Source organism: Diplotaxodon limnothrissa, linkage group LG18 (assembly GCF_057381915.1).
Source record: "Diplotaxodon limnothrissa isolate DT_005_m linkage group LG18, D_limnothrissa_male_GT1.1, whole genome shotgun sequence".
In the NCBI taxonomy this organism is placed as follows: Eukaryota; Metazoa; Chordata; class Actinopteri; order Cichliformes; family Cichlidae; genus Diplotaxodon; species Diplotaxodon limnothrissa.
In genome coordinates, this window is record NC_140613.1 from 16922327 (window position 1) to 16941130 (window position 18804).

General features: G+C 42.2%; 2 protein-coding genes and 1 pseudogene across 3 annotated transcripts; 2 read left to right on the plus strand and 1 right to left on the minus strand.

Moving 5' to 3' along the window:
- The first annotated feature begins 1227 nt into the window (after positions 1-1227).
- Positions 1228-9997, plus strand: LOC146613370 (alanine aminotransferase 1). Its single transcript, XM_085378704.1, has 11 exons — positions 1228-1326; positions 1440-1529; positions 1611-1719; positions 4993-5126; positions 6798-7041; positions 7148-7227; positions 7321-7457; positions 8943-9117; positions 9231-9386; positions 9499-9611; positions 9796-9997. Exons 1-11 carry the CDS (start codon positions 1252-1254, stop codon positions 9884-9886), a joined length of 1404 nt encoding a protein of 467 aa, XP_085234830.1. The 5' UTR covers positions 1228-1251; the 3' UTR covers positions 9887-9997.
- Positions 9998-10305: 308 nt separating this feature from the next.
- Positions 10306-16393, minus strand: dhx30 (DEAH (Asp-Glu-Ala-His) box helicase 30). Of its 2 annotated transcripts, none has more exons than XM_085377406.1 (19): positions 16197-16393; positions 15869-15995; positions 15658-15768; positions 15316-15570; positions 15076-15225; positions 14844-14996; positions 14289-14756; positions 13352-13705; positions 13150-13219; positions 12945-13049; positions 12670-12845; positions 12390-12596; positions 12209-12290; positions 11939-12132; positions 11698-11857; positions 11435-11592; positions 11122-11225; positions 10900-11039; positions 10306-10596 (listed from the first exon to the last, which is right to left on the minus strand). In XM_085377406.1, the coding sequence occupies exons 1-19, from the start codon at positions 16370-16372 to the stop codon at positions 10349-10351; spliced, it is 3438 nt and encodes a 1145-aa protein (XP_085233532.1). In that variant the 5' UTR covers positions 16373-16393; the 3' UTR covers positions 10306-10348. The 2 variants fall into 2 exon arrangements, with proteins under 2 accessions (XP_085233532.1, XP_085233531.1); XM_085377405.1 differs by having other exon boundaries at positions 13322-13705; positions 15869-16005; positions 16201-16372.
- Positions 16394-17178: 785 nt separating this feature from the next.
- Positions 17179-17982, plus strand: LOC146613372 (chymotrypsin-like elastase family member 3B; annotated as a pseudogene).
- Positions 17983-18804: the final 822 nt, after the last annotated feature.

The window sequence follows — 18804 nt, forward strand, 5'->3', positions numbered from 1 at the left end:
AGTGAAGATGTACAACAGTGAGTGTCTACAGCCATCTGTAAAACACAGTGGAGGATGTTTTGGGTTTTGTCTGGGGTCCGCATTTCAGCCAGTGGGAATCATGTCAAAATTGATAGAATTATTAATGCAGAACAGTACCACCAGATTTTGATCATCCATGAAACACTATTTCTAAAACATCTGATTTCCAAGGGTTTCGTTTTTCAGCATGGCAGTGATCCCAAATACACTGCCAATGCAGTAAAAGCATACCACACAATGGAGCACTGACAGTCATGGATCAGCCTGCCAAGAGCCCGGACCTCAACATTTATTGAAGCAGTGTGGGATCATCTTGACTTAGAACAGAACAAAAAGGAAGCCAACATTCAAAGAAGAGCTTTGGATGTTCTTCAAGAAGGAAGAACTATTCCTTAAGACTACTTAAAGAAATGATCAGAAAGCTTGGCTAAGAGATGTCAGACTGTGCTGAAGAATAAAGGTGGTCAAACACAATATCGACTTTCAAGCACATTTGAACTATAAAAGCTCAATTTTACCTTGTATTCTGTATTTCCATGTATATTTTCACATTTCAATAAATTGATGCACTTATTTTTTCATTTTGTGAGCAAAATATAAAGAAATGAGGGTGGATCAAAACTTCTGCGTGGTACTGCAAACGTAGATGAACGTACAAGCACTGATAACCTTGAACAGCAGAGAGGGAGAGTCTTTCTTAGACATTTTCTTCTAAGGAAAGTATTAACCTCCTTCTAACCTTTGTGCCATAATGAAAGCTGTTCAGTGGCACATACCACATGGCACATAAGTTGTTTATTCCTATTTATGGAGATCTAAATAAATACATAAATAAATAAATAAAAACAAATCATAATTATTTGTTTAAAACTTCTCTCTAAATAAGACTGACAGATCGCACACAGAGGCACTAAGAGAAGATACTTTAATGGGCTCTGTCATGCATGGTCATGACCAAAAGTTTATACACAATGCAGAAGTAAAGCATCGAATTGTGCTCTGGAGTCAATTCAAGAAGTCTGTCCTTCCAGCACAGGGTCTGTTAATAAGGCACATATTGCCTAATTCTGTGCACATCTGACTAAAAAACAAGTCCTTTGGTAAATGATTCTTCTCACATCAAGCCGTGAAGGAAGAAAAGACTCAGCTCACCTCCTCCACACTTCTGTTGGTCTGAACAAAGTAAAGAAGGTTACAGTAATATCTGCGTAGCAGGACATCCATCCAAACATGTGGAACATGAAGCAGTTAGAGTATGGAGCCCTGGCAAGACGAGCAAACCAGATCAAGAACGAGCTCAGACAGGCAAGAAAAACTATGTTTACACAGAGTTGTAATAAAGGAAGCATAAACCAGAGTTAGTCATGCTGTCTTTGTTGTAATATCTTTAACCTTTGCTTTCAATTCCTCTTCTACAGGGAGTAAGAAGACCCTACAAAGAAGTGATCGATGTCTTCCAGGGTGATTTACACAGGGCAGGAATGAAACCTCTGACATTTGTCAGACAGGTAAACTTGGACCTTTACACACTGTGTAAACTCATTACGTTTCCTTTGAGTAAGGATTGCCCGTGTTGCGCTTTTTCACAGGTTCTTGCAGCGTGTGTTTACCCGCCGCTTATCAACAGCAGCAATCTGCCACTTGATGTAAGACAGAGGGCCCAGGAGGAGCTGGGGAGATGTGTTGGAGGGAGTGTAGGTGAGGGCAACGTATGCGGTCTAATGACGTGGAAAAAAATGAAAATGCTTGTAGTGCAGGACCCCCAAGGTGGAGCGCATAAACTCCACCTACCACAGTAGTAGTTGTCACACAATAAAGATTGTGTGACAACTACTACTGTGGTTTCGGCCCTTGGCTCCGGACACAGGCACCCCATCTCGCTGCCACACCTTCCCAGCTAGCTTTCCCTGACAAAAAGCAGACACACAGTCAATTGATGCACCTGCGCACCTATTCTCCCCGCCTCAGCACCACCCCATGAGCTCACTGTGACGTTTTCTCCGCTGCAGCAGGCCAGAGACCATGCCCCTGCCAAAAGGCTTTATCTGCAGTAACCGTGTGGTGGCAGAAATAGCAAAAGACTAAAACCCCCAAAACAGGGCAGATGGCATCAAAACTATCTACAGATACAGATCTAGAGAGCTTCAACTGGTAAAAATGGAACTGGAGAATACCTTTAAGGTTCTTAGGGTTACTACAATCAAACAAGTCAAATCAAACTTTATTGTCAGTTCTGCAATGTACAGGACATACACAGCACTGAAATGCGTTTCGCCCACTGTGTGCAATAGAAAAAAAAATCTAAATTCAATTCAAATCTAAAATAAAATAAGATAGCTGTTTATGTATAAAAAATGAGGTTTGCAAGAATTCTTTTAAAAAAGTTTAATTCATAAAGTTGGGTGAGAATATCTTACTTTCAGTGATTCACTTAAAACAACAGTAACAGGTCTCCACAGATTACAAATAAACTGCGCAGAAATACTGTCATACTCTGGCTTCCATGTTTATCATATACATAAAAGTCTCTATACAGGAAGCATATGTAATAATAGAAGTGTTTAATAAACTATAGGCTCATATAGACAAACATTATAAATACAATGAAATGTATATGTCTTATAAAACATTTTTAAAAAGCCATTTTATGAATTCAAATCTAGGCAGAAATACAAATACAAAAAGTCTGCTTTGTTTTGCCAGATCAAGTTGTAGGTGTGTTTTATAATAATAATAATAATAATGGATTGCATTTATATAGCGCTTTTCGAGACCCTCAAAGCGCTTTACAATTCCACTATTCATTCACTCTCACATTCATACACTGGTGGAGGCAGCTACAGTTGTAGCCACAGCTGCCCTGGGGCAGACTGACAGAAGCGAGGCTGCCATATCGCACATCGGCCCCTCTGGCCATCACCAGTAGGCGGTAGGTGAAGTGTCTTGCCCAAGGACACACAGTGTTGGGAAGGTTACTTTTAAAATGTATTCCATTACAGATTACAGATTACATGCCCCAAAATGTATTCTGTAACGTATTCCGTTACGTTACTCAATGAGAGTAACGTATTCTGAATACTTTGGATTACTTAATATATTATCATGCTGTTTACAACTACGTGAATGTACTATTGCTGTGATTTATTACTGTTACTGAAGGTTCGCGGCTCTTTTATACCCTTTCTTGCCAGCCACGCTGTGGAGTACTTGGACGTGTGTGATGGAGCATTGTCCTGCATGAAAATCATGTTTTTCTTGAAGGATGCAGACTTCTTCCTGTACCACTGCTTGAAGAAGGTGTCTTCCAGAAACTGGCAGTAGGACTGGGAGTTGAGCTTGACTCCATCCTCAACCCGAAAAGGCCCCACAAGCTCATCTTTGATGATACCAGCCCAAACCAGTACTCCACCTTGCTGGCGTCTGAGTCGGACTGGAGCTCTCTGCCCTTTACCAATCCAGCCACGGGCCCATCCATCTGGCCCATCAAGACTCACTCTCATTTCATCAGTCCATAAAACCTTAGAAAAATCAGTCTTGAGATATTTCTTGGCCCAGTCTTAACGTTTCAGCTTGTGTGTCTTGTTCAGTGGTGGTCGTCTTTCAGCCTTTCTTACCTTGTCCATGTCTCTGAGTATTGCACACCTTGTGCTTTTGGGCACTTCAGTGATGTTGCAGCTCTGAAATATGGCCAAACTGGTGGCAAGTGGCATCTTGGCAGCTGCACGCTTGACTTTTCTCAGTTCATGGGCAGTTATTTGGCGCCTTGGTTTTTCCACACACTTCTTGCGACCCTGTTGACTATTTTGAATGAAACGCTTGATTGTTCGATGATCACGCTTCAGAAGCTTTGCAATTTTGAGACTGCTGCATCCCTCTGCAAGATATCTCACTATTTTTGACTTTTCTGAGCCTGTCAAGTCCTTCTTTTGACCCATTTTGCCAAAGGAAAGGACGTTGCCTAATAATTATGCACACCTGATATAGGGTGTTGATGTCATTAGACCACACCCCTTCTCATTACAGAGATGCACATCACCTAATATGCTTAATTGGTAGTAGGCTTTCAATCCTATACAGCTTGGAGTAGGAAAACATGCATGAAGAGGAAGATGTGGACAAAATACTCATTTGCCTAATAATTCTCCACTCCCTGTACCTGTAGCATTCTGCCTATTAGCTTAGCACAACAACAAAAAGGCGCTCTCTCACCCAGGAAACAGCAGAGAGAGCGTCACCCTGTAACCATGGCAACCGTAACGCTGCCGCCTGGAACAACAGAACATAGCTGTCAAACAAAACCCAAACAGTCCTGACCCGCCACAATATGAAATAGGGAAGTACCGCCGTGTAATCCATTTATTTCAACAAAGTAACTGTATTCTAAATACCACCTTTTTAAACGGTAACGGAATATAGTTACTCATATTTTGTATTTTAAATACGTAACGGCGGTACATGTATTCCGTTACTCCCCAACACTGAGGACACAACAACCGAGACTGTCCAAGCTGGGGCTCGAACCGGCAACCTTCCGATTACAAGACAAACTGCCAACTCTTGAGCCACGATCGCCCCCAATGTATGTGAGTTAAAGTCTGTTTTCAATCTCTTCAGGTTCATATTCTGCTGCACCTGGGATACCAGAAATCATCCACAGCATCTCTGAATTCATAAAGAGACGAGACTCTGGCATCTATGCTTATTATATACATAAAAGTCTCTATACGAGAAGCAGGAAGCAATAATAAAAAAGAAAAATTATTCCAATATAGTGTTTAATGAACTATAGGCTCATATAGACAAACATTATAAATACAATGAAATGTATATGTCTTATAAAATGGTTTAAAAAAGCCATTTTATGAATTCAAATCTAGGCAGAAATAATAATACCGAAAGTCTGCTTTGTTTTGCAGGATCAAGTTGTTGGTGTGTTTTATGTGAGTTAAAGTCTGTTTTCAATCTCTTCAGGTTCATATTCTGCTGTACCTGGCATACCAGAAATCATCCACAGCATCTCTGAATTCATAAAGAGACGAGACGGAGGAATTCCATCTCACCCCGAGAACATTTACATCAGCCCTGGCTCACAGTGGTCAATCTCGGTAACTCCATGATTACCGACATCCTGCATACATGTTCAATTCAATTCAATTCAATTTTATTTATATAGCGCCAAATCACAACATAAGTTGCCTCAAGGCGCTTCATAGATACAGAGAAAAACCCAACAATCATATGACCCCCTATGAGCAAGCACTTTGGCAACAGTGGGAAGGAAAAACTCCCTTTTAACAGGAAGAAACCTCCGGCAGAACCAGGCTCAGGGAGGGGCGGCCATCTGCTGCGACCGGTTGGGGTGAGAGAAGGAAGACAGGATAAAAGACATGCTGTGGAAGAGAGACAGAGGTTAATAACAGATATGATTCAATGCAGAGAGGTCTGTTAATACATAGTGAGCGAGAAAGGTGACTGGAAAGGAAAAACTCAATGCATCATGGGAATCTCCCAGCAGCCTACGTCTATTGCAGCATAACTAAGGGAGGATTCAGGGTCACCTGGTCCAGCCCTAACTATATGCTTTAGCAAAAAGGAAAGTTTTAAGCCTAATCTTAAAAGTAGAGATAGTGTCTGTCTCCCGAATCCAAACTGGAAGCTGGTTCCACAGAAGAGGGGCCTGAAAACTGAAGGCTCTCCCTCCCATTCTACTTTTAAATACTCTAGGAACAGCAAGTAGGCCTGCAGAGTGAGAGCGAAGTGCTCTAATAGGGTGATATGGTGCTACAAGGTCATTAAGATAAGATGGGGCCTGATTACTGTATGTGAGGAGCAGGATTTTGAATTCAATTCTGGATTTAACAGGAAGCCAATGAAGGGAAGCCAAAACAAGAGAAATATGCTCTCTCTTTCTAGTCCCTGTCAGGACTCTTGCTGCAGCATTTTGGATTAGCTGAAGGCTTTTCAGTGAGTTTTTTGGACATCCTGATAATAATGAATTACAGTAGTCCAGCCTGGAAGTACTAAATGCATGAACTAGTTTTTCAGCGTCACTCTGAGACAGGATATTTCTAATTTTAGAGATGTTGCGCAAATGGAAGAACGCAGTCTTACATATTTGTTTAATATGTGCGTTGAAGGACATATCCTGGTCAAAAATGACTCCAAGGTTCCTCACAGCGTTACTGGAGGCCAAGGTAATGCCATCCAGAGTAAGAATCTGGTTAGATACCATATTTCTAAGCTTTTCAGGGCCGAGTACAATAACCTCAGTTTTATCTGAATTAAGAAGCAGAAAGTTAGCGGCCATCCAGGTCTTTATGTCTTTAAGACATTCCTGCAGTTTAACTAATTGGTGTGTGTTATCTGGCTTCATGGACAGATAGAGCTGGGTGTCATCTGCATAGCAGTGAAAATGTATGCTATGTCTTCTAATGATACTGCCTAAGGGAAGCGTGTATAATGTAAACAGAATTGGTCCTAGCACTGAACCCTGTGGAACTCCATAATTAACCTCAGTGTGTGAAGAGGACTCTCCATTTACATGCACAAATTGGAGTCTATTAGATAGATATGATACAAACCACTGCAGTGCAGTACCTGTAATACCTACAGCATGTTCTAATCGCTCTAATAGGATATTATGGTCAACAGTATTGAACGCTGCACTAAGGTCTACCAGGACAAGCACAGAGATGAGTTCACTGTCAGAGGCCATAAGGCCATGTGTATGTGCTTTCTAATGGATCATCACAATCTCTCTTTTCTGTGCTTTCTAGAACATTCTCAATGTCTTAGTGAACCGTGAGGCTTCACCAAGAACAGGTGTGTTGATTCCAGTGCCATGCCACAACAAAACCGTGTTGTCCATAACGCAGTTGGGTGCAGTCGCCGTCCCTTATTACCTGAATGAGGAGCAGGGATGGGCGCTGCAGGTGGAAGAGCTGCAGCGAGCGCACGAATCTGCAAAGGGAGTCTGTAATCCTGTGGCTCTGTACGTCATCAACCCCGGAAATCCAGCAGGTATTTATTCCAGCCAGTGTGGGGATCATCTACTGTAAGTGTTTGTTCTTTGTGTTATAGGATGAATATTATACCCTTACTTGTTTTTATGCCACACTGCCTGTAGGTTATGTTCAGAGTCAAAAATCAGTGCTAGAGGTGATCCGGTTTGCTTGGGAAAAGAGGCTCTTTCTTCTGGTTGATGAGGTGGAGAAGCTATTATCATCCATGCAAGCATATTTTAAAAACCAAATGCATCTGTATAAAGGAACTTATGGATGTTTACATGTTGCATTGCAGGTCTATCAGGACTGTGTTTATGGGGAAAACTGTGAGTTTGTCTCCTACAAAAGGGCTGTGAGCGAGATGGGGCCTCCTTTCTCAGGCACAGTGGAGCTGGCGTCCTTTCACTCAGTGTCCAAAGGCTTCTCGGGAGAGTATGTGTTCAGTCCAGATATGTATCTGGTTTGTAATGGATGATTCTCACAAAGCTTGAGGCAAAAATTAAACTGAAATTTAAAGAAATAAAGCAGTCAAATAAGCAATCTCACTACAAGATCAAAAAGATGAAGACGTTAGTTTGCTCACTGATACTTATAAGTGCTATTGTGCATTATTTGCACAACTACAAAGATGATCAGGATTTTTAAAAACTTATACACCAAACTTCTCAAGTTTGTTAACTGCATTACAAATATTATTTCTCTGTATTGTTGAGTTTTAAGAAATCTTATCTTGAAAAACACAAATGTGACATAAGCTACTCTCTACAGTTTATGCTTTTTTCAGAAGAGAAATCTGAACACTGGATATACTAGTGAAAAAAAAACAAGTTCTGAGGAGATTTTTGGGTACCTTAGCGTCACTGCGTGAGATACACCCTAGTCAGGCTGGCAGGCTGTTATTGGACCAGCACAGAGAGACAGTCATTTATAAACACATTCACACTTAAAGTCACCAATTAACCTAACATGCAATCTTTGGACTCTGAAAGGTTGCCAGATAACCTGGACAAATCCCACATATGCACAGGGAGAGACTCCAGCTGGTCAGTAGGTTTGACCCCTGAACCTCCTTGCAGCCAAGTTAATATGCTAACCAGTGCAATGGTTACCCTGATACTGGCGGCAGTTAGTGGCACCTCTCAGCCTTCTAGTAGATACACCTATGATGTAATTTAAAACTCCTACATCAGTTTGTTCTCGAGTTATCACATTCACAAACTTGGGTGCCCATGTTGTCTGTCAGTCTTTTATGGCTGTCAGGTAAAATCTTCCAAAGTTGATTGCATTGCACAACTTGCATCGTGACAATTACACTTTTGTGTTTAACATATATTTTCGGTGTTAATTGTAGAAATGTCTTTTTGAAATTCATGCAAATTAGTGCCAAGTGTGCTAAAATAGCTTTGGACATTTTCTTTAGACTGGTATGAACAAAGAGATCATTGACCAGAGTCTCATTGTAAGTTTAAACACTTCTTATACAAGCTAAAATGCGGAACTTAAAAGTATCACAGGTGTAGCAGTGATATTTTTAAGAGTGCAAGCAGGGTGGAGAGGATAGGGATGCATTTCATGGCAAGAGTGAAAAGGAAGGTTGTGTGTCCAGTATATCCACTATCCTTCCTCTGCACATGTCCAAACCATCTCGGTCTCAAACTATGTCTCCAACCTGCTCAACCTGAGCTTTGATGTACCAGTCCCCTTGAGCTGGCAGGCAAGAAGTAAAGAAGAAATCTTCATAGGATGTCGTAAAGAAGGGCGTGCAGAGGGTTGGTAGGAATAGTGTGAAATGAAAAAAACAAAACAAAACAATGAAATTCAGTGATAAACTGGTCATCCACTGAGAGTGATCATGAGAAGCAAAGCTCCAGAACAGCTACATTTTTGTTGTTTCTACATGCAAGTCTCTTTCATTAGGTGTGGTCTCCGTGCTGGATATGTCGAGCTGGTAAATCTGGATCCTGCTGTCATGAAATACATCCACACACTGTTCTCCAAAGATTCTTGTTCACCAGTTTTAGGTCAGATTGCCCTGGATCTGATGACGGACCCTCCAAAGCCAGGAGACCCCTCGTACCTGCTCTATAAACAGGTTGGACCTGAGAACTGTACTCTTGTTTAGCTGAGGATGACCAACTACATGTAGCGCTGTAGCTGTTTTTGATAAAGAATTTGCCATTTTCTACAAGCTGATGTCTTCTGCAGGAAATTGAGCAGATCAGGACTGTGCTGGTTCATAGCGTGAAGAAAGTCCACGAGGTTGTCAACAGCCTACCGGGATTCAGCTGCCCACCCATTGAAGGAGGATTGTTTGCGTTCCCCAGACTGCACCTCACACCAAAAGCTATTCAGAAAGCCAAGGTTACAGCAGAAATGCAAGAGGATGTATTACATAATCTGTGTTGAAGCCCTTTGAACTTTCTCCTGGTTCATTTTCCTGAAATGTGTTTGTTGTTTTCCTTGGATATTTCAGGAATTAGGACTGCAGCCAGACACATTCTACTGTACGAGACTGCTAGAAGAAGGTGGAGTGTTTACCGGTCCTGGTTGGGAGTACGGACAAAAGGAGGGCACCTACCACATCAGGTACAACACAAGTCGGGCACTCTTCAAAGTACATCATTAGGAAATTATAGATATTATATAAAGCAATTTTATTTTTGGTATAAAACAAAAAATAATTTCTATTGTTAAAAGAAGTCTGTGTTTAGACTGCAGATGGATTCATTTCATGGTCCAAGTCTCAAAGTCTTTTTTTTTGTCTCTGCAGATTTTGCATCGCGGTCCCTCAGGACGTCATGGAGGAATTACTGAGACGCCTGAGCAGCTTCCACATGACATTTATGAAGGATTTTTCTTAAAGACAAAGTTCCCATTGGAGTCTCTTTTTTCTGTAATCCCATAACTCTATATAGAAAATCAAACCAATTTTTGAAACAGCGATGTTGATTTTAATAAATATGACATTTATTGCATACAATCTTTGGTCAGCCATCTTTTGTCACTACCCATTAGAGTAAGATACAGCTTCAGCTTTTCAGAAAGCAACTAACCGTCTATTACAAGTTCCAAATTCAAATGAGGCCTTACATCAGCAATCATTAAAAATTAAATTTAAAAAAAAAAAAAAAAAAAAAAATAGTAGTGTGTTCTTTAAAGAGTTCCTGATAAATTCCGTGCTTTCACAATGGAATCCAGCACTAAAATAGGGGGGGGAAAAAAAAAAAAAAAAAAAAGAAAAGAAAAAAGTGATGTCAAAACAGCAAATCATTAGCCACTTAATCTGTCTGAGCCAGCAGACATGTAGAAAACCCTCAGTCTTATCAATCCACCTCACTGTCACTGCTGTGAACAAGAGGGTTTGAATCTGTATTGTTCAGCAGCTGTACTAGTAAAGAGATGAGCTTTCCATCTTGAGAAGCGTTTGTGTTACTGGGGCTGTTGAGGTTTCGGTGCAGCATGGTCTGAATGGAAGTGCGTAGCTCCCAGAGCAGCTCCCACGTCTCAACCTGCAGCTCACAGCGCACCAGAGATCGTCCAGAAAATGATACTTCTATTTTGTCGCCATGCACTGGTCACAAGAAAAAGAAGAGTAGTATTCAAGTCTGCTAATGCAGAGGGATGATTTCATTTTTGGTGCTTGTCTAAAATGCAAACTACAAACATGTAGACAGACTTGCACAGTTGAAATAATTTCATTTTTACTGTAGCACTCCATAACAGTCCAAAAGCATTAGTCAGCACTTGAACACATCTAAACCAACAAGATTTTCAGCTGATCAGAGACGTGCACAAACAACGGACTTCAGTCAGATTACCATCCTCCAACCTGTGCTACAAATGCATTCTTTAGGGAGAGCAGAAAACATCTTACCCATCTCTGTGATATCGCAGTCTGTAAGCAGCAACAGAGCGAGTGGATGGACTGTAGAAGAGTCTCTGATGAAAACATTCCCGTTGGACTTGATGGCACTGAAGAATGTCAACCACCGACTAGGGAGGTCTTCTTTCCCACTACAATATAAAATGAAAACAAACTTTACATGCACATCAAGTCTGTTTGTGATGCAACTCAATATTTAGGGCATGCTCTGACCGGTTCACTGAGGAGCGGTGAAGCAGCACTGGCCCACTGAGTGTTCGCAAAGAAATGCTGTTGGGACGAAAGCGTCCTCCTTTAGTCACAACACCTTTCTTCACCTAAAAACAAAAGAACAAAACAAACCAGGTCTAATTTAAATGCAATGCAATGTCAGATTCAACACAAACACCTATACAGCTTTAACCTAGAAAAGCTCAAGTAGATTTATAGAACCGTTACATCACTGTTATGAGTTAATTATGAGTCCCTGGGGGGGATTATAGCAGGATATAGGCAATGAAAGTCAGTCTGGGTAGCTGCCATGTACCTGAATGAGGTTGGGATACAGCCCAGCCAGCAGCACAGCTTTAAGCAGCTCATCCTGGTTGCTGTGCTCATTGTAGAGAGAGGTGTAACGCTGGCAGTCACTGGGATGAGAAACAAGCCCGGCGTCATGCAGATTATCACTGAACTGAGATATAAGACCTGCAATAGGATCAGATGACAGAAATATTTGAATTTAGCAAAAAACAAGAGGGCAGGGATTTTTAACTTCCAAAAGTGGACTGAGACAGGGTGTAAAAGACTGACCGTTTATAAAACGAAGGCTGGCCTTGGACAGGGTGTGTCTCTCCAGAAAGTCATCCCTGTCCTCTCGGTTGCCGTCGTGCTGAACTTTCCTCCAGCCCAGAACAGCTCTACTGACCACCAGATAGTCACTGTAGCTTGAGCCACTCAGAGCCTCTTTGGCCTGAACAAACAAAGCAGACGACTCAGTAACAGCTTAGCAAACAAAAATATGGCAAAATTTATTATGGTGAAGACATCTCACCTTGTTGACTAGTGCTCTGTTCTGCAAGCTGTTGTGGAAAGGGTCTCTAGTGAGACAGGCAGCTACAGACAACATAGGCATAACACATCTAAACATGCTACTCAGGACTAATATTTTGCCCAGCCGTGGGTCACATGACATGCAGGCGACACGATCCCCTAATGGAGTCAGTGTTTCGGTCCTGTCCAGGACTCCTGCAAAACAAAAGTGCATCAAAATGACGAGTAAAGACAAGTAAAGACGAGCAAAGACGAGTAAAGACGCGCTTACCTATATCTTGTAGATTACGGACAGCGTCTCTCACAGACTCTGGCTCTGGGCTGTCCAATACTTGGGATAAGAAATCTACAGCCTACAAGCACCAAAAATGATAAGCCATTAATAAATATAAAATAGAAGAAAAATGTAAATACAGATACAAGAAAGAACAGGGAAAAAATTATTCCTGTACCTTTGAGTTTGGACTGTGGATTTTAGCCTGCACTACTAAACTCTCAAGTGGGATGCGCAGGATCTCAGGGATGGGAAAGGGAGGCATGGATTCCAGCTGTTTTCTTGAGAAAAGGTGGTAGGACTGTCCCGGCTGACACCGGCCTGCTCTCCCTTTTCTTTGTGTAACATTTGAACGGGAAATCCAAACTGTATCCAGACAGGACACCTGGGGCGAAATAAATAAATGAGATTACTTTTGCTGACATTTTCCTGGAATAAAATCAAATGTCAATACTAACCTTAGTCCTTGGGTCATAATTCTGTTCTTTGTGAGTTCCTGCATCCACCACGTGAACAATGTCATCTATTGTAACTGAGGTCTCAGCAATGTTTGTGGCCAGGACAATCTTTCTTTGTCCCACTTGGGGGCGCTGGAACACAGCCTGCTGGTCAGCCACTGATAAACTTGAGTGCACTAAAAGAAAAGCAGAACCAATTATAAACTGGTTATAGGTGGGGAACCTTTTTCCAGAGGCCTCCTTTTTGGCCTCTGGAAATCCATCGCCTTACTTACAGGGCAGGATCATCTGGGAGCCAGAGGAGAAGCGCGGTTTTTCCTCGAGCTTCTCTTGAACAGCCTTTATGTCCTGCCATCCCGGGAGGAAACACAGCACTGCACCTGAAGAACGAGGGGAGAGGAGTTGTTGTAAAATATGACTCTGCCCAAAATTTCAAACACTATTATTTAAAGTGAATTAACAGCTTGGTAAAATAGGCACCTGGTTCTCCACATCTGTCAATGTGTTCGATGACATCAGCGACTAAATCGAGATCCGGTGTGGCATCGTTCTAAACAAGAAGAAGACGCAGAGCAACTCATCAGTTTGGAAAAAAAAGAAAAAGAAAAAGAAAATGTGTGAAAAACAAAAATGTGGCAGATGTGAGTTCCACCTCTTTGTCCGTCTTCGCCCTTTCTGGGACCTGAGACCGACGCCCCATCTCTTTTAGTACATCTTCCAGGTACTTGTCTCGTACTGGGTGCATGAACCCTGGCACCTTTACGATCGGGCAGCCGCCAAAGTACTGTGCCAGCCTCTGGTTGTCCCCAGTGGCACTCATGAGAACGACCCTCAGGTCAGGGTTCTCATTCAGGCTTGTGCGCAGCAGAGCCAGCAGCAGGTCTGTGTTTATGTCTCTCTCGTGGACCTCGTCAACCACCACGTGGCTGATTCCCTTCAGGGTTGGGTTTGACTGCAGCTTCCTCAGCAGGACACCCACTGTGAGGAAGAGCAACGCTCCTCCACTGTGCTCTGGGAGTCGGCTCTCGAGTCTCACCTACAGGAGAAAGATAATACAAATATTATGCATTACTATGGAAAAGATTACTCAACCCTTCATATCCTTGCGATGCTACCAGCCACAATTCAAGGGTTCAGTTACAAAACCAATGTGGTAGAATGAGAAAACTGCCAGTTTATTTTATTCTACTTTTTACTCTTTATGTCAGAAAATAGTTAAAAACAATAGATATGAGGAAGGCCCTCAAAAATTAGAACTTTAATATAAATCTGTAGTCATTGCATGAGCTGCAACGCTCAAGTTTTCTAGAGAGAGGTGCAGGCAGATCAAACATTTTACTGTAATCTAGATAGCTTCATAAAATCAAAAATAACAAAAACACCTATGACATAATTTTATGTCCCGGTGATGACTGAAATTAAAGTTAGAGCACTTTGTTGTGTGAGCCCTAAAACAGCTTTGCCGAGAGGAATTTCAAATACGTTTACTGAATAAAAAGTTTTAAAAGCACAAGACGAAGTTTTGAAGTTGTGCAAATACATTTCTCTTATTAGAGAAATCAAAACAAATCGTTTTGTGTTCAACTAAGATATTGTATAATCTATGCAGCTGTCCTAACCTGATATCCTACAGACTGTTTCAGAGCTGGACCCATCTCCTGAGCAACACGGTGGGCCACCGACACAGCACTGATCCGGCGAGGCTGGGTTACCAAGATGTTGCACTCAGCCCCGCTGCCCCCTCTCACGCGATCCTCCAGCAGAAAACGAGGGACCCGAGTTGTCTTGCCACATCCTGTTTCTCCAGCAATCACAACTACCCTGGAGGCCTGCACAGCTGAGATCACACGCTGACGGTGGGCGTCGACCGGGAGCTCGAGGCTCAGTTCGGGGTTCGCTCTGTTCCATCTCTCCTGCAGGTGGATGCTGAGCTGCTGAGCCTCAGATTCAGAAAGAGGCCTGTACGGCCTGCCTGTGATGGCATCTGTTATAAAATCCTCCTCTTCCTCATCATTCCGGTTTATTGTCTGCTGTTCTTTTGCCTCTTCCTCTTCCCATAGTTTCTGTACCTCTGTTGTCACTGGGTACTGTTAGAAAAATGCGCAAACTCAGAAACTTACATTTTTGTCAAAACTCAGTCAAACACCACTAATCCTCCTTGTACCAAGACTCACCTGGGTGAGGTACTCTCTCACGCTTTGCTCCAGATATTTTGGAATCTCCAATGGAAGTGGGCGCCTCTCCCTCTCTCCAGCCTCCCTCACCTTTTCTCGATGATACTTGGCATGTGTCAGTGGGTTGTTGTCCTTATCCAGCAGCTCCAATTCCTGTAACCAGCAGGTGAGATGCATATATTAAGTACAATCTTGACTTGTTAAGATACAGTAGTTCTCGACAAATACTCACCTTTAGCTTCATGCAGGCAAGTGCAGCAGCTCTCGCCTCTGCTGCCGCCCGGCTGCCTGCTTTGGCTGTGAATGTCATCTCCTCGGGCCAGAGCAGAGTCAGTTCACACGTCTTTAGCTTCCCTCCTGTTGTTCTGAACTGCAGTAGCTCCTGCAGTAATAAGTCACATGGTAGCTTACAATGCACATTGAGTTTAAAGAGGATAGATTGTTACCGCCCAAAACTAAGTGAACTACAAACCCAGATATTGTTGGACGATGTGGCCACCTGGATAACCCTATTCAACAGAGATTTAGGTTGTGGAAACAAGGAAAGAGCTTCTGACACATTGGAGTCATCCGCTTTAGCAGGTGCCCGGTCATTTGCTCGGCCTCTGTAGATATCACCTGTCCAGGAATTATCCTCATTATCATGAAGAGGTGTATGCAGCCCTCCTCTCCCTCGGCCAGCTCTCCTCCTGGGGAGCTGGTTGTTTGGCCCTATCACACCCATTTCCTGTAAACAAACACAATCAAAGAACGGTGAGAGGGGAGAAAGAGACATATCATATACTGCAAACTCACATGCTGGTTTTCAGCTTACTCTGAGCTTCTGACAAGCGGCAGCTGCTGCAAATTGCTCTGCCTCGCTCTTCTTTGAGCCGTAACCCTCCTCTTCTATCTTGCAGGGCCACTGCAGCGTGACAGTGGCCTTCTACAGAGGAGCCACAACACAAAGCTTAACACCATCAACGGATTTTGTCACATGTACAGTGAAAGCAATAATGCTGTCTCGCTCTGACTTTAGCGCTGACCTTAACACCAGCATGTTCCATGCAACTGTACTGGATGAGCTGAGAGAGGTCGCTGACTCCCAGTGACCGTGAGATGGTGTTGTGCAGGAGGCTTTTAGGATCTGGAAACTCCTTCAGGAGGTGGCGTCTGCTATCGACTAAATAGTAAATATAATAAAAATTGTAAAAGGTGACTGTCGGCAGTGGATACATGGGAGTCCAAATATGAGATAAAAGAAGCAAGACTGCGAAATACAAGCACAAACCATAACCTTTTAAATGACGTGCCCTTGAGTTTTTAGCGCCGCTGCTGGCGAGCTGTCACCCGTTAGCTAACCGGCATCTTCACTCACCTCGTTTACTCTGGAAATAAGATGTCGCATTCATCTGAAAGCTTGGAGATTTGGTCCCATACCACCGCATTTCTTTACTCAAGTCAGACGCCGTTTTACAGCCACTGTGAACGCATTTGCCAATGTTGCATAGCGCTCTCAAACGCACGAGTAAAACACCGGGTAGCGCCATCTTTAAATTAAAGTTTCTTCTTCGGCTCCTCTACAAGCTGTTTTCATGAAACGCCCTCTTGTGGCAGGGAGTATAACTGCATCTTTTAGAGCGCCTCGTAAAAACATGAGCAGATCAGAATAAGAATCAGAAAAACTTTATTAATCCCAGAGGGAAATTGAGTTGTCATAGCAGCAGATATACAACAAACATCAAGCACTCATACAAAATGAGTGTAGAAACGGCGATATTAATAAATAAACATTAAGACATATAGATAAATATAGAGATATAGGTATAAATATAAATATACATATAAATATAATAGGACAAGTATGTGTGAAAATATATGTTGTGGTGCACAAAAGTGACCCACGGGGATAAATTAAAGAGTCTGATAGCAACAGGAAGGAACAACCTCCTGTAACGTTCCCTCAGATAGCAAAGTTGAAGGAACCCATTACTGAAACTGCTCTTCAGATTGTCCAGTGTGTTATGGAGGCGTGGGAGTCATTGTCCATGATTGCCAGCAGTCTTGCCAGCATTCTGTCACTGTTCACCTCCAGACTCTGCCTTCCAGATGAGTTTGTACAGTCTGTTTGTGTCCTTTGCTTTGATGCCTGGACTCCAGCATGCTACAGCAAAGAAGACGGTTCTTGCAACAGCAGACTGATAAAACATATAGAGCATCTTGCTGCTAACACTGAAGGATCTGAGCCTTCGTAGAAGTAAAGCTCAGACCCTTCCTACAAAATTGTGATTTCTGATCCAAATCAATCAAAGTTTTCCTTTACTTTCAGGTTTCTTTGCAGTCCTTCTAACCCACTTGTGGAGGGACAATAATTGCACCTAACTGGGTCTTGACAGCAGCACACTGCATCACAGAAGAGCGAATTTGTTCTTGGTGTTTTCATGGCCAGATCACATATAAGCAGCTGTTTTGAATACTAAAAAAAGTGTCATAAACATGAACTGAAAGCCTTTTTCGTTTCAATTCCAGTTGCTACACATACAGGGTGGTTCTTGCTGAGCATGACATGAACAAAGAGGAGGGACCTGAATAGTTCATTATCATTGAAAAATTCATACACCCCAAATGGAACTGTGTGTCGTGTGGATATGGTGTTGCTTTCTACTCTTTAACTTGTAGGAAAACAATGACACAGTCTATTTTTTTCCTCATCCTTGTTCACAGGAATGACATTGCCCTACTAAAACTGGAGAAGAGAACCACTATCAGGGATGAGGTTCAGCTGGCTTGCCTGATGCTACTCTCACCCACAACCAGCCCTGCTACATCACAGGGTGGGGTCGTCTCTACAGTAAGACCCACTGCTATTGTCAAGTGTGGCACATCTTTGTTAAATTCTAAATACTCAGTTATTATGCATTCGATTTGATTGGTGTTGTGATCTTTAGCCCCCTGCTACACCACAGCAGGTGGTGGATCACAGCGTCTGCAGTTAAAGTGACTGGTGGGGTGGTTCAGTAAAGACAACAATGGTCTGTGCAGGAGGTGAAAGCAAGTCAGCATGCCATGTGAAAAACAACAACAGAACTTTGTTATATTTTTGCAAAATAAACTGTTCAGTGTATGTGTTACGGTTCAGGGTGACTCTGGAGGCCAGTAGTGGTTTTAACCTTTGAACTCCCCCATGGATGCCATTTTTGCCTGGCCTCTTTCTTATTATTGAATCATGAACTCTGACCTTAACTGAGGCAAGTGAAGCCTGCTGTTTTTTAGATGTTGTCCTGCGTTCATTTGTGATCTGGATGAGGTGCTGATGTATTCTTGGGAGTAATTTTGGTAGGCTGTCTACTCTCTGGAGTCCCAAAGCCTTAGATGTGACGTAACCTTTACAGACAGATAGATGTCATCCACTTGTATCAATCTGGAAACTTAACAGTTTCTCATTTGTTCTCGAGTTTCTTTAGATCGTGGCATGATCTTTAAGCATACTTCACTTTGTTATACAGGTTCTGTTAAAGTAATCTTTTTGATTCAACAGGCCTGGCAGTAATCAGGTCAGTGTGTGGTTAGTGAAATTGAACTCTGTTTTCTAAGTTAATTCATAATTTAAGTGGGCCATTTACCTTTTCACACAGGGCCAGGTAGGGTTGTATAGCTTTATTCCCTTAAATTATTTAAAAACTGCATTCTGTATTTACCTGGGTTATCTTTATCTGACATTAAATTTTGTTTTATCTGGAATATTTCATATTCATATTTCATATGTGAAAAAGAACAAATCAGGAAGTCGATGACAGGAATCTGTTTCACTGCCCTGTAAAGAAAATTCTCTCCGAGACAGGTACAAACTCTGGTGATGTTTCTTTGCAGACAACGGCCCAAAACTGATTTAGACTTCATAACATGTGAAGAAACTGAACATTAAAGTGTATAATAAAATGTTTGTATTATGTCTGACTTGCATTTCCTTTAAGCATCTACA

Excerpts from the sequence above, each read along its gene's own strand:
- dhx30 (XM_085377405.1), bottom strand. The coding sequence starts at position 16,372 with ATGGCGCTACCCGGTGTTTTACTCGTGCGTTTGAGAGCGCTATGCAAC. Across the intron at positions 16,006-16,200 it reads TTATTTCCAGAGTAAACGAG|TCGATAGCAGACGCCACCTC; the intron begins GTGAGTGAAGAT and ends TTTACTATTTAG. Across the intron at positions 11,040-11,121 it reads CACCGCTCCTCAGTGAACCG|TGGGAAAGAAGACCTCCCTA; the intron begins GTCAGAGCATGC and ends TTTATATTGTAG.
- LOC146613370 (XM_085378704.1), top strand. The coding sequence starts at position 1,252 with ATGTGGAACATGAAGCAGTTAGAGTATGGAGCCCTGGCAAGACGAGCA. Across the intron at positions 7,042-7,147 it reads CAACCCCGGAAATCCAGCAG|GTTATGTTCAGAGTCAAAAA; the intron begins GTATTTATTCCA and ends CACTGCCTGTAG. Across the intron at positions 7,228-7,320 it reads TCTTTCTTCTGGTTGATGAG|GTCTATCAGGACTGTGTTTA; the intron begins GTGGAGAAGCTA and ends GTTGCATTGCAG.